This window comes from Anabrus simplex, chromosome 1 (assembly GCF_040414725.1).
Source record: "Anabrus simplex isolate iqAnaSimp1 chromosome 1, ASM4041472v1, whole genome shotgun sequence".
NCBI classification, from domain to species: domain Eukaryota; kingdom Metazoa; phylum Arthropoda; class Insecta; order Orthoptera; family Tettigoniidae; genus Anabrus; species Anabrus simplex.
Window position 1 is genome coordinate 1,235,074,218 of NC_090265.1, and position 15,996 is coordinate 1,235,090,213.

Genomic DNA, 15,996 nt, shown 5'->3' on the forward strand with positions numbered 1-15,996 from the left:
ACAACTCTCTCATTTAGCTTTCTAATCCTAACTTTCTTCCTAACTTCTTCATTTCTCACTCTGTCTTTCCTATCACACTTCTTAGGAAAATTACATTTTAGTCTACATTAGTTACTTGAGGGGAATAAAGGGGAATTTTGACAAGGATTAACTAATTAAAATAAAAATACTTTTTAAAATTTGCTGGTCTTTACTGCAATCTGTCAAATAAACAGTTGTAGTGGGTTATCGATAAAGATAGATGTCGCAGAGTTTTTTGTAGAACTTATTATGCTGAAGAATTCTTACCCTCATAGTATAGACGTATCTTCAATGGATTAGACTTTTACACTATTCATTCATTCATTCATTCATTCATTCATTCATTCATTCATTCATTCATTCATTTATTGTATGGCATAAGCTTACAAGATCCTACAAATTTAATTGAAAGTCAAACATATAGAGAGAAATGAAGAGACATAAAATGCACAATGATTAAGTCACAGGGAAAAGTCCAAGTTTAAGATGTATTTAATAGATGATTCATTTGCCATCAAAAAATCTGTGCAGTTACCAGGATACATATTTAAGGGACACTCTTGTGTTGAATGGTCTGCCTTGCCACCGCACCACAATCACACTCCAGGAAGGGTAATTTCCCCCATCAGATCAGCACACCATTTCTTATGTTCTAAAATACACGCACATTTTTGTGGCAGATCAAAACCAGACTGATAGTCTATGATGCATGGCATGCGCTAACAGTGAAGAGAAGAATGCAGAGTCCATGATCACTTTCAGTCACTCATGAGACTAAAATTCTCAGCCACTAGATGTTCAGCTGTTATAAGGGACGAATACCTGGAATGAATCCAGTTATTATAAAGATCTTCAATGTCTTGGTGGATTGGGAGGTCTTGATTATGCAAGATTTTTTTGTACTCCCTCTCAAACGTATTTTGCAGTCGTAGCTCTCGCAGAGTTACATGGCTCAGGACAGGGAGAAAGTGGATTGCAGTTGACATGGTGCCTGTAATAATGCACATTGGATCATTTAACTGCCCATCGACAAGTATTGCGCGAGTACTGTTGAGCCAAACAGGAAGGCAATACTTGGCCTAATGCTGAGGATCACAGTGTGGTTGCAAAGGAACCATATGAAGCACCCACAGCGCTTGTGAAAGATGTTCCTAGTGTGAAGTTTGGCAACTAATTTATATAGATGCTCCTTGAAAGATGAAGTCTTGTCCAAGATTACATAACGATATTTTGAGTACCTGTTGTGATTTAGATGTCTTTCAGATAGAGCACTGACAAATCTGTCTATTGCATACTTTTTTTTCATTTCTTACATTTATATTGTAAATTATATTCAACCGAAAGGAAAAGTTTTACACGTTCTAACTGGAAGAAAAGATGCAGCAAGAAAGCCAAACTCAATTTTGGAGTACTCATTAAGTATAGAAGAGCTCCAGTAATTTGATTAATTGGGGCTGATGCTACCTCAAATTTAAAAAAAAAAAAAAAAAAACTGAAATTACACTAAAATAAAAACAATTCAAAAGGTAATACATGAATAAGTGTTCAACAGCACAGTATAGGCTAATATAACTAAGATTTTTAAAAATGTAAATTTAAATTTTGAACCAACTGTCCAGGAGTCTTTTGTTTTAAAAGAGAGCCTCATTTTTTAGCAGTAATGTATTGCCATCTTCCACAAAGTATAGTGTCAGTTGGTGTAGCTTCTGTTTGCTGCTTGATGTAATGCAGTGCCTCATCTGGCACTACCAAACTCTCGGTGGGTCACTACTAATACAGCTCCTTCAGGCACTTCTTTGTCACCACTCTGTTTACAGGGTTTACTCATTTCAGTGATCAAACCATCAGTCAAGGTTATGAGTAACATACAGTTGCATGTACTACTGTTTGCAATAATGATCAGCCTGTCACCAATCTATTTTTAAGTGGCAGCTGTTGCTGGGTGAGGATTATTTTCCTGTCAGAAAGTCATAAATCTAACTGATGCTCTACCTCAACCAGTGAAGGGATAGACAAAGGAAACAACATGAGGCCTCCTCAAAAATCAGTCTAAGTGTATCTATCAATCTGTAGTAGTGTGAGAACAGGGCTGCATGCATGTATGTATGGTAAATGAAAAACATAATTGTGAGAAACATATAAATGGGATTTTACTGTATTTGGTAAAGTTTAATTTTCATATGACCGGCTCTAATTACATGGAATTACCAAGGCTCTACTGAAGTCCACATATTACGAGAGTTATTAGCAGAGATTAGGTTTTAAAAGAATTGAAAGGCAGGAGAAAAAGCACTGTTACTGTTTATCTTAAGAACGTATTTACAGTCGCACTTCTCATCTGGCAGATCAGATAAAGAAGGAGAGAATATTTACCCTGAGTTTTCATTCTTATGAAAGATCATATACATATATATATAAAATGGCCATACTCGAAGTTCCTACAAAAATTATCAAGCCTATAACTACAAAGTGGAAATTCTCAATTGGCTATATGCAAAATAATTCACGGTGATAAAATAAAAATAAAAATTGCTACTAGTACTATGCATAATAACAATATATCATAATCCAAATAAAGCACTTCAGTGTTGAATGCAATATTGTTAATAATAAATCAAGATAGTTTTAAACCCTGGTGGTAATATGTAAAAATTTGATTTTTCAAAAAAATTATTTGCATACCAGGTTATTTTCCTTGAGCTACCTTCACAACTGCTTTGAATTATTGATTCAAACATATTTTGGAGGATATTGCTCTTTGTACATACTCAACTTAGATTATAAATTAGACTGTAATGGAAAATCATTTGTATTTCCAATCTACAGTAAACATATCTGTTAAGATATTGCAGTAAGCATTACAAATACAGGCTTAAATCCAGTAAGACATTTCCTTTGTAGAAAAAAGGACATAAAATTTTACACATAGAATACCTTATGTTCAACTATGGCACTTGAATTTTACACTCCAATTTAATCCTTCAGTTATGGGAAGCTATGATCCAGCAGGTGAACAATGACCTAGCTCGAAGCAGAAAGAGCAATAAAGAAAATTAAAAGAAACAAATCACCTACCAGTAGTTTAGACAAATTCAATGCTGATGTGATTAAACTACTTGGGGAAATAGAAGAACAGCAGATTAACGGAGTCTTAAGAAAGATCTGGGCAGAAAATCAAATCCCTGAAGATTGGAACCTAGGAGGGATCTCTTTAAGAAAGATCACAAGGAAAATTTTACCAACTATAGAGGAATGACTCTACCCTCTCTTTGTGTGAAATTATGAGTCCATTCTTAAAATCAATATGAAAATATGTTGAACCTAAACCAGAGGAACAGCATGGATTCCGATCAGCCAGATCAAATGCAGATCTCATTTTTGCTACTCAAATGCTCTTTGAGAAGTACCGTAATGGGGAAAGTATAAGACAATTATTTCTTGATATTGAGAAAGCACATGACCATGTAAATATATTTTGTAAATTCTGAGGGAGAAAGAAATGAAAGAAGATATATTACCCATGTTAGACATCTCTACCAAGAGACTAAGAGATGTGTTCGAGCCCAAGTTGGTAGGCCAGTCAGAGTGGTTTGCAACCAAGAGTGTTGAATAGGGTAGCTCTTCATTGCTGATATGGATGAGGTAACAAAGGCTGTTAAAAAAGAAGTTAAGATGACAAATACTTTAGTCTTTGCTGATGTCATGCTTTGGGGTGAGACTGAAGCTGAAGTGCAGCCAAAGTAATATGTTTGAAAAAGTAAAAGTGTGTGATGATCAGGCTAAACATGAACATATTTATATAACTTATTATCAACATTGCCACAAGGATAAAGGAGAACACACACAAATAATATGGTGAAAGAATTGCAAACCAAAGATATTAAACTTGTAGAAGAGATTAAGAACAATAGGACATTGGTTATATGCTCTTTAAGTGATATTGTAAAATCAAGACAGATTTCTTAATTGCTGAGATTGTCCTATGATCCTTTCTACAGAAAGACAGAGGAGACAATGTACAGAATGCAGAAATTCATTAACAGCCTGAGTTCGGGAGGAGTTTGACACATTAGAACTAGGTAGACTGAAGTGGTATGATCATATAAAGAGAATGGCCCATAATAGGACCCCAAGAATATATTTTGATCAAAATGTCCCAGGCAAAAGACCACAAGAAAGGCCTAGAGACATCTGGGAAAAACAAATCTGGAAAGACTTAGCCAAGAGATAGCAATGAAAACTAGAACAGCAAATACGATTGGATCCAGCAAATTGAAAGAGGCACATTAATACCCACACCTGGCTTGTTAGAGTGAAGAAATGATGATGGTGATCATTATGATTCTGGCATTACAGTATTCCTTTTTTTTTTTTTTAATGTCTAAATGAATAATCCTACTCCTTAATATAATATCAGCATTGAGCTCTTAATTATATAGGCTTCCAAGAGCTGAAAAATTATTTTCAGACTCAAAACAGTGTTGAACTCCATGTGTTCCTGTGTTCAGATAAAATGAGAAGCAAAAACAAGAATGATAAATGTAAGAAATTGCCAAGGCAAGGACAAACATGAAAGCACAAAAGGACAAGGAAATTTTCTGCATCTTCATCCACTGATTTGACCACCTGTAGACCTATTCATCTCTATCTTTGTCCCTTTCCTTTTCCTGTATCTGGCCTTTTCCTAATCCTACATTTCCCCCAGTAAGTCTAAAGATCTGCTGAAATGGCTCTTCAATGAGCACTGAAGCCTATCTTGCTGATGAAGCTGGGAATCTAGAGACTAAGAAGAAATGGATGTAGGAGAACTGGGATGATGAGAGAACCCATCTACAGTATGTGAAGCTGATAGATGCAAGGATTGTTATCGACCATTTGTGTTTTCATGTTTGTCCTTCTCTCCTCTTTTTGTTGCTCTTGCTTCCTACACATACTTGTCATTGTAAGTATTGGGAAGGAACAAATACTGTAAGTATCTGTAAGGATAGGAGCATGGAAGGCAACAGATAATAGGACGAACACAATGATGGGATATGTAGGAAGAGGGAGCAAAAGAAAGAGAAGACAAGGACAAACATGAGAACACAGAAGAACAAAGACAATCTCCACATCTTCGAATAGATAGATTCTCTCCTCATCAATCCCAGTTCTTCAACATCCATCTCTTCCGAGCCCTTGACAAGCTTGCTGCGGCTTCCCAGTTCATCATCACGAGGGCAGTCATCAACACTCACTAAGGGGCCATACTGACAGATTTCAGTCTTGATGCGGCTAGTTTAGGATAAAAAGGAAGCTGGATAAATACAAGGAAAGGAAAGAAACATAATATAAAGATGAATACAGGTGGTAAAAGATTGGAAACAAAGGACAAACACAAAAGGAGAAAAGGATCCCAACAGGATAATGGAAAGGAACAAATAAATGTGAAATCAACTTGTATGATGATACAAACTTGAAAAGGAATACAATGTCAGGTCAGAGGATGAAGAGAATAAAAGGACAAACATCCTACACTTCCCGCATCAAGACTGAAATATGTTGAGATGGCCCCTGATGATACTGGAAAGCAGAAACAAGCTTGTTGGGGACTGAAGAACTGAGATTGATGAGGAAAGAGCCTATGTATTTGAAGACAGAAGTGTACAAAAATGTGAAAAATGTCATTGTCCTTGTCTTTCTGTACTTTCATGTTTGCCCTTATCTTCTCTTTCTATTATTCCGTCTTCCGACTGACCTGTCATTGTGCTCATCCCATTGTGTGTTCCTTCTCAAATCCTTATATGACTTAATCTGTCATTATGCTAATTCTGTTACGTGTTTCTGTTCATGTCCATACCTTTTTACACTTTTGATATTTTTTTAGTAATGGATATTAACAACTTCAGCATTTCCTGATTCATATCCTTAAAACTTTAGGCAGTAAATGACTGCATAGATTTTATACCACTTCACAGGTTAATTAATCATCAATATTTTTTTAATTAAAGGCAAATTATTCTCACAAATTTTTCCACCACACAATTGATATGTTCTTTCAAACTCCAATATTAGTCATATCCATCATATTATTTGTCGATTATTTATCTCACTTTAGCCTCAAATAACAGGATAATCTTGTAACAAAATAATTGAAACAGCTTTGTTATCATGCAGATAAAGATGCTCTTTTGGTAAACTGTGTGGTAGCAACAGTTTCTCAATTCAAGTTCGCTCAGCATTGCAAAATAACAGAATCACGGCGTGATCAGAAGACTTTGTACTTTTTCAGGATTGCCATTTATTCCATTCATCTCCACATGTCCATTTACTTTACTTTTCATGTTATTTAGTAACCTCTGTATATGTAAGTGTTTCATCTTAAAGGCAAGATCTGTGGCAGTATATCCTAACACATCCTCAACATCCTTTCGAGCACCAGCTTCCAGTAAGAATGAAACACAGTCCAGGTGACCATGAATCACAGCCTGAAACAAAAAGAGTTCATTAGGTCTCACGTATGGGAAATATGTCTCAATTTTTTCAGCCAACAACTTTCTCAGGAACAATGATACATTCTTCAAGCAACATAAAATCTGTAAAAAGTAAATGTGGTAGGGCCAATAACTATTCAGAATAGTGTTTAAAGATGGCTGCTGTATGCACCTTTCATCCTAACAATGCTTTTACTGTCAGCAAGTTTACTTAAAAGAGATGAAATTTTATTATACACAGAATTGGGAAGTAATTGAGTAAAAGTAATTGGATAACTTTTAACGATTCCTTTTATGTAACTTTTACTCGCAATCGTTACCTTTCACAAAATGTAACTTTTACTCGTAATTTACTCGTAATTTACTCCCGATTTCTTTTTTTTCTTTTTTTTTTCTCGTCGCACCGACTCAGATAGGTCTTATGGCGACAATGGGATAGGAAAAGCCTGGAAATGGGATGGAAGCGGCCGTGGCCTTAAGGTACAGCCCCAGCATTTGCCTGGTGTGAAAATGGGAAACCACGGAAAACCATCTTCAGGGCTGCCGAAAGTGGGATTCGAACCCACTATCTCCCGGATGAAAATAAAATTGTAATTGTTACATTTTAGTAATCTTTAGATTCTAGTAGTCTACATACATCGCATAGAGAGCTTGACCAGTTTGGAGCCCCACCCCTCTCAAGGGTATAATTCCAGGATACAAAGCACACTCGTTCATTTATTCGCAGGTTGTTGTGGTTACTGGTTGAGATTTAGATACTCGTGTACTACAAGTCTGAGATGGTAGTAGTGGGGATTATTGCTACAAGAGGAAGTACAACTGGGTAACTATTGTCTATCAACACTAATCAGAAGGAAAGTGGAAGAGATACGACACTTCGTAAAATGAAGGTGTCTGAAAAAGAAAAGAGCCAAAAAGGTTGTGAAAATGAAAGACTCCCCAGACCTCTAAAACCATCAGGGTGGGAAAGAACAAGAGTTGACCAAGGGAGATCAGAGAGGAACTATGAAACCAAGGAGCCTGACATAAGTATGTGGAGGCAAAGCCAAACTCACCCGGCAGAACTGTAGTTGCCAACCCAAGCTCCCAAATCGAGTCCGTGGTCCCCCTTCAAGTTGCCTCTTACATTAGTCAGGGATTCTGTGGGTGTTGTCCGGCTCCATGGCTAAATGGTCAGCCTGCTGGCCTTTGGCCAAAGGGGTCCCGGGTTCGATTCCTGGCAGGGTCAGGAATTTTAACCATAATTGGTTAATTTCGCTGGCACGGGGGGCTGGTGGTATGTGTCGTCTTCATCATCATTTCATCCTCATCACGACGTGCAGGTCGCCTACGGGTGTCAAATCAAAAAACCTGCATTTGGCAAGCCGAACATGTCCTTGGACACTCCCGGCACTAAAAGCCATACGTCATTTCATTTGCAGGGGTGTTATTCTACCGCCCCCACCCACAGGGGTTACATGATTGAGAATCGAGCTGGAATAAACGTGTGATAGCAAAGGGGTTAAGTAATTTCCATTCGCCTGTTTGAATAAATATTTAGAATACATTAACCTGAAAATAATGAAAACATTAATGTGACATTCAAACTTTGCTTGAAAGCAATCATTTTGAAACTGTTAGTATCACTAGTGATGATAGACACTTAATGCCTCCATGCTTAAAAAAAAAAAAAAAAAAAAAAAAAACAAAGAAACATACATACATACATACATACATACATACATACATACATACATACATAATCATTATAGACTCTTATGCCTTTCAGCGTTCAGCCTGCAAGCCTCTGTGAATTTACTAAACGTCGCCACAATGCTCAATTTACAACTAGTGTTGTGGCTTCATTTAGTTCTATACCTCTTATCTTTAAATCGTTAAAAATTGAGTCTAACCATCGTTGCCTTGATCTACCTCTACTTCTCTTACCCTCCATAGCAGAGTCCATTATTTTCCTAGGTAACCTATCCTCCTCCATTCGCCTCACATGACCCCACCACCAAAGCCGGTTTATGTGTACAGCTTCATCGCGTTCATTCCTAAATTAGCCTTTATCTCCTCATTCTGAGTACACTCCTGCCATTGTTCCCACCTGTTTGTACCAGCAATCATTCTTGCTACTTTCATGTCTGTTACTTATGAATAAGATATCCCGAGTCCACCCAGCTTTCGCTCCCGTAAAGCAAAGTTGATCTGAAAACAGGCCGATGTAAAGATAGTTTCGTCTGGGAGTTTACTTCCTTCTTACAGAATACTGTTGATTGCAACTGCGAGCTCACTGCATTAGCTTTACGACAACTTGATTCAATCTCACTATATTACCATCCTGGGAGAACACACAACTTAAATACTTGAAATTATCAACCTGTTCTAGCTTTGTATCACCAATCTGACATTCAATTCTGTTGAATTTCTTACCTACTGACATCAATTTATTCTTCGAGAGGCTAATTTTCATACCATACTCATTGGATCTATTTTTAAGTTCCAAGATATTAGACTCCAGGCTTTCGGCACAGTCTACCATTAAGACCAAGTCTTCAGCGTAGGCCAGACTGCTTACTATATTTCCACCTAACTGAATCCCTCCCTGTCACTTTATACGCTTCAGGAGATGATCCATGTAAACTACGGATAGCAAAGGTGAAAGATTACAGTCTTGTCTAACCCCTGTAAGTACCCTGAACCAAGAACTCATTCTACCATCAGTTCTCACCGAAGCCCAATTGTCAACATAAATGCCTTTGATTGATTTTAATCTACCTTTAATTCCATAGTCCCCCAGTATAGAGAACATCTTTTCCCTCAGTACTCTGTCATATGCTTTCTCTAGATCTACAAAACATAAACACAACTGCCTATTCCTCTCGTAGCCATTTTTCAATTATCTGGTGCATACTGAAAATCTGATCCTGACAGCCTCTCTGTGGTCTGAAACCACGCTGGTTTTCATCCAACTTCGTCTCAACGACTGATCGCACCCTCCCTTCCACGATGCCAGTGAATACTTTGCCTCGTATACTAATCAATGAGATACCTCGATAGTTGTTGCAATCCTTACTGTTACCTTGCTTATAGATAGGTGCAATTACTGCTTTTGTCCAATCTGAAGGTACCTTACTAACACTCCACGCTAATTTTACTACTCTATGAAGCCATTTCATCCCTGCCTTCCCACTATACTTCACCATTTCAGGTCTAATTTCATCTATTCCTGCTGCCTTATGACAATGGAGTTTATTTACTATCCTTTCCACTTCCTCAAGCATAATTTCACCAACATCATTTTCCTCCTCCCCATGAGCTTGGCTGTTTGCAACACCACCATGATGATTTCCTTTTACATTGAAGATGTTCAAAATATTCCCTCCGCCTCTCCAGTGATTCCCTGGGATCTATTATGAGTTCACCTGAATTACCCAAATCACTGTTCATTTCTTTTTTCCCTCCCTTCCTAAGATTCTTTATTACTGTCCAGAAAGGTTTCCCTACTGCGTGACCTAGCCTTTCCAGGTTATTACCAAAATCTTCCCACGACTTCTTTTTGGATTCAACAACTATTCGTTTCGCTCTGTTTCTTTCATTTACGTACAAATTCCTGTCTGCCTCAGCCCTTGTTTGGAGCCATTTCTGATGAGCCTTCTTTTTACGTTTACAAGCTGCTCTCACTTCATCATTCCACCAGGATGTTCGCCTTTTCCTATCTTTACACACAGTTGTTCCTAGGCATTCCCATGCTGTTTCTACTACAGCATCCCTGTATGCCACCCATTCACTTTCTATATCCTGAACCTACTTACTGTCTACTGTTTGAAACTTCTCACTAATCATATCCATGTACTTCTGTCTAATTTCCTCGTCCTGGAGATTTTATACCCTTATTTTTTTTGCAGACAGATTTCACTTTCTCTACCCTAGGCCTAGATATACTTAGTTCACTACAGATCAGATAGTGGTCTGTATCATCAAAAAATCCCCGGAAAACTCGTACATTCCTAACAGATTTCCTGAATTCGAAGTTGGTTAAGATATAGTCTATTATGGATCTGGTACCCCTAGCCTCCCATTTGTAGTGGTGAATAGCCTTATGCCTGAAGAATGTATTTGTAACAGCTAAACCCATACTAGCACACAAGTCCAGCAAATGCTTCTCATTCCCATTAAATTCCATATCTTCCCCATATTTACCAATCACCCTTTCGTATCCTTCAGTTCTATTCCCAACTCTCGCATTGAAATCGCCCATTAGCACTATTCTATCCTTGCTGTTGACCCTGACCACGATGTCACTCAATGCTTCATAAAACTTGTCAACTTCATCCTCATCTGCACCCTCACATGGTGAATACACAGACACAATTCTAGTCCTAATTCCTCCAACTGACAAATCTACCCACATCATTCGCTCATTTATGTGCCTAACAGAAACTATGTTGCATGCAGTGGTATTCCTGATAAAGAGCCCTACCCCAGATTCTGCCCTTCCCTTTCTAAGACCCCTCAAGTACACATTATAATCTCCTATTTCTTCCTTGTTATCTCCTCTTACCCAAATATCACTTACTCCTAGCACATCCAGATGCATCCTCTTTGCAGACTCAGCCAGTTCTACTGTCTTTCTTCCATAAGCCCCATTAATATTGATAACTCCCCATCAAATTCCATTTCGTTCACCAAGTTGTTTCCATGGAGTCTCTTGCCTGTCAAATGGGAGTGGGACTCCGTTACTCCCATAGGTCCGAGGCTTGGTTAAAATGTTCTGAGCTCGGTAAATTCATGAAGTAGGATGCTACCCTACTTGCACATAGTCCAAGTGAGGATCTGTCCTCTAACGGGTTATTGACCACCGGTGAATTGTATAGTCCTAGCCGCCTGAGCACAAGGAGGGCCATGACTCAGAATATGTCCAAGATTCCCACTCCCATTCCATAGCAGCTGGTATCCCGACTCTCAGGACCACTTACTAGGCCACTCAGCCGTTGCCATTTAAAAAAAAAAAAAAAAAAAAAAAAACCACACAAAATGGAGTAATTTATTTTTCCTTGCAAACTTTTGTATCATTCCATTCTCATGTGAAAAAGAAAATGTCCGTGATTCCCAACACACATGTTCTGTGAAGTAATTGTAATTTTACTGATTACTTGCTGAAAAAAGTAATCAGTAATTGTATTTGAGTACTTATATTTCTTGGGTAATTGTAATTGAGCCCAATTACTTTTATTTTGTACTTTTCTCATCGCTGATTATATAGCTCCTCATTCAATGGAGACCAAGATGATCATGATTAAACTCATTTTTCATGATTTGAAGATAAGAAATGTAGAACTAAATGAGGCTACAGAGCCAGTTTAAAATTCACAGAGGCTTGCAGACTTTACGATCAGGAAAGGATCTTCTCCGTTATACATCATTTTGATATTTCCTTTCACTTGAAGGGGAAGAATACTTACAGAGAAGCTGAGAGTGGGATCTTGAAATCCATTCCTTACTCAAATTTATTACGGGATACCAAGCACATCCCAATCAAAGCACTCCAATGGGCCTTAAAATTTGTGGCAAAATCTGGAATCGAACCCAGATCCATTGAGCAAGAGGTTACTTTGCTAACTTATGAACCACAATGGCAGACTTGTAAAAAGGACAAACGAGGTAAGATAATCTACAGGAAGCAGCATCCCACTAGAATGCCAAAAGAGGAATAAGAACTTAAAATGAAGATGTACATGTGTGTGTATATGTATGTCAAGTCCTTGGTCCAAAGGCTGGTTGAATCCACAGCAATTCAAATTAATTTTTTCTTTTGCTAGTGATTCAATGTCACACTATCATATTGTGCATTTTCTGTGATGCAAGGATGGGAAAAGGCTGGGACTGGGAAGAAGTGACAGTGGTGGTAATTAAGGTACAGCCTCAGCATTTGCCTTATGTGAAAATCAGAAACCACAGAAAACTATCTTCTGGGCTGCCAACTGTGGGATTCGAAACCACCATGTCCTGAACGCAAGCTCACAGCTATGTACCCTAACCATATGGTCTCACTTGGTAACAATTCAAATATCAGTCGTCATAAAAAATATGAAGTACTACAGAAATGAGAAATGAGAATCCTATTGCTTTCTTCACTCAGCAAGACAGTGCCATTCCATATCAGTCTGTCAAGCCAACTGATTTCGAATACAAACCAACCCTAAACTCCATATAAAATCACTAGAGATGGGCACAATATGAAGAAAATGTTGCTAATATATGATTTTTTCCCCCCCAAATATAAAAATATGAAATGCATATTTAAATGCTAAAATATCTTTCCCCCTAAACCATTATTTACAATACAAGCCTTTATAGATTAAGGTTTTCCTATATTTAATAATACAGTACAAGTGAAATATAATAATATTATAATCTCTTCCCATCATGAAATATTTACACTGAGGGAACAAATTAAATCAAGGTTACTTTAGTTGGATTTATTGCTGGTTACTGCTTTCCCAGAACACCATGGATCATGAAAAGACAAAGAAAATGTTTTGTCATGCTCTATGCCTCTGATTAATTTGTAGTAGACGACAGTTTCTCTGGCCACTTGTAATGGATAAAAGAGAAGAAAGTCAATCTGAGTTGCCAGACTGCTGTTGGAAAGAGTGGCTAGGCTTTACAGATGTGTTTTCTGGAAAACTGTCTTGATACAATATCTGGAAAGCTCAGTTCATTGCTAATGGAAATATTACTGGAGGGAGAAAAATCATGCAAAATATGAAAGAAAGAAAATGGAAAAATTATACATCTTACAAAATATGAATCGCAGGCCCCAACAATTTCGCGGTACTATTGTTTTGCTTCCTGCCGGCCCCATCCACATTACAAGTTATAAATCCCATCCACATTGTTGCAACTGTGCCATAATTATTATCTCTCACTGGCATTATTGCTGGCCGCCCTGCATTTGGCTGTTATTGCCACAATGTTAAAATTTTCTTGTTCTCAAACACTGTAAATCTTTTTTTTAAAATCCTTTTTCCCATAATGCTTGCAGACATAGGTTAGAATATAGAATTTTATATTTTGAATGTCTCTACTACTCACTCTATTCATCACAGTGCATAAGGCAGGGATGGCGAACCTTTTTCAACTAGTGTGCCATTTTAAGTCTGGTTTATTACTATCATCTGTTGACTGTGCCACTTGTTATTTTCCATTAGGGGATGTCTACAACCCCCCCCCCCCCCCCCGGGACTTCCTTTATAAATTCCCGATTATGTTTCATAATATGTCATTTATTTATTCATTTACAGATTCATTTATTTATTTATTATACATATATCTGGTAAATACATTTGATTGCATGTTCCGTGGGGCTGTGCCTCAATTATGGTCATGGCGGTTTCCTTCCCACTTGTACGCCAATCCCATTTTCGCCGCAAGACCTATCTATGTCGGTGCGACGTAAAACAAATTGTAAAAAAATAGTTATTAGATACAAAATTCAAAAGTACTAATATTGCGAATGGACTTAACTTCCTCCATTAGCTTTATTATCATTCCATGTTGAAGTTTGTATGCTCAACAATTAAACTAATTTCTCCCTTATCACATTTCCATAACGAAATGGAAAATTTAAAAAAACAGATATCCTTTTTTGTAAGGTCACATTCTGCTTTCATCAAAACATACTGCATACATGTGGGAGTTATCCAAATTAGCTTTCAACTGCTCCGAAACTTCTTCACTCATTTTTAATATTCTATCCTTGACAGCAGTTCAGCTGGCTGGCATTCCTTTAATTCTGTTAATTATTAGTTGTTTGTTAGGGAAGTTTTCAAATAATGTGTCGGACGTCAATAAGAAACTTTGTTTCAACAACTCGCCATCAGAAATCAGTTTCCCATGCTTTCCGTACTATGCAGTGTGACAGATATTATGCACTGATATTATTCCTTGACCGAAAAGATGATACAAAAGAATTAGTTTGTTTTGTGCAATGTTTGATATTTTGTTAAACGAACTCTCTTCTTTCTTCATTTGAAATGGAACAAACATTTGAATGATTAGTCTCGAAGTTGTGCTTTACATTAAATGTGGGGGATACAATTGTTTTTGAACACAGGCAACACATCTTTTTATCAGTCCGAATTCCCTTGGCCAGAGTTCTTGAAAAATAGGTCACCACGTTTGTTAAGTTTCTGCTCTTTTCAGCACTGAAAACATGTTTGCGATGTCCGTATACAAAACCACCAGAAAACGACACTATCTCACTTGACTTTTGGACCTATCAGTGTAGCAGTGTTGCCATATTGCACGTCTGAATGGAACTAGTATTTAGATTTTCGATATTTATTTCATACACGTGAAACTTTATATGTATTGTCTGCAGTGCAAGACCTATATATAAAATATTATTATGTTCATGTGGTGTGCCACCGAAATCGTGTTCGCGTGTCATCTAGTGACACGCGTGGCATAGGTTCGCCATCCCTGGCATAAGGTATGGTGTTGATAACATCACTTTTTTCACATATAGCCTTCAGAGAGGCTTGGTGCAAGTCTTTTGACTTGATGCCCATGGCCCACCTGTATGTCTGTGAGCATGGGACCCTACCAAGGACAAAATCAAATATCTAAAAAATCTATATATATATATATATATATCTCGTAGCCAGAGACATCAGCCAATGAAGATTTTCCCAATCCAGACAGGAAATGAACTGTGATCCCTTGAACCAAAGGCCACGATGCTAAACAGCTACCTAGTAGGATAATGAAAGTAATAAATTTGTTCTACCTCATATTAATTAATTAATAGACGATAATACCTGTGTTAAAGTGTTTACGTGAGAATAGATGGAGAAGAGGTGATTGTGCTCCTCACCAAAGATGCCATCCCAGTATTTGGCTTGTGTTGAAATGGTGAACTGTGAAAAACCATTTAGAGGTTTTCTGAACTGGATTTCAACCCACTAAAGGCAGAGCTAGCTAGCTAGCTTGCTTGCTTGCTTGCTTGCTTGCTTGCTTGCTTGCTTGCTTGCTTGCTTGCTTGCTTGCTTGCTTGCTTGCTTGCTTGCTTGCTTGCTTGCTTGCTTGCTTGCTTGCTTGCTTGCTTGCTTGCTTGCTTGCTTGCTTGCTTGCTTGCTTGCTTGCTTGCTTGCTTGCTTGCTTGCTTGCTTGCTTGCTTGCTTGCTTGCTTGCTTGCTTGCTTGCTTGCTTGCTTGCTTGCTTGCTTGCTTGCTTGCTTGCTTGCTTGCTTGCTTGCTTGCTTGCTTGCTTGCTTGCTTGCTTGCTTGCTTGCTTGCTTGCTTGCTTGCTTGCTTGCTTGCTTGCTTGCTTGCTTGCTTGCTTGCTTGCTTGCTTGCTTGCTTGCTTGCTTGCTTGCTTGCTTGCTTGCTTGCTTGCTTGCTTGCTTGCTTGCTTGCTTGCTTGCTTGCTTGCTTGCTTGCTTGCTTGCTTGCTTGCTTGCTTGCTTGCTTGCTTGCTTGCTTGCTTGCTTGCTTGCTTGCTTGCTTGCTTGCTTGCT

General features: G+C 38.0%; 1 protein-coding gene across 1 annotated transcript in view; it reads right to left on the bottom strand.

Moving 5' to 3' along the window:
• Positions 1-5,955: 5,955 nt before the first annotated feature.
• Positions 5,956-15,996, bottom strand: part of LOC136858222 (L-asparaginase 1) — a 257,068-nt gene continuing 247,027 nt past the window's right edge. The window contains exon 13 of the mRNA XM_067137609.2: positions 5,956-6,485. Coding sequence (XP_066993710.2) covers positions 6,255-6,485 — 231 coding nt within the window. The 3' untranslated portion in view covers positions 5,956-6,254. The remainder of the gene's footprint in view (positions 6,486-15,996) is intronic.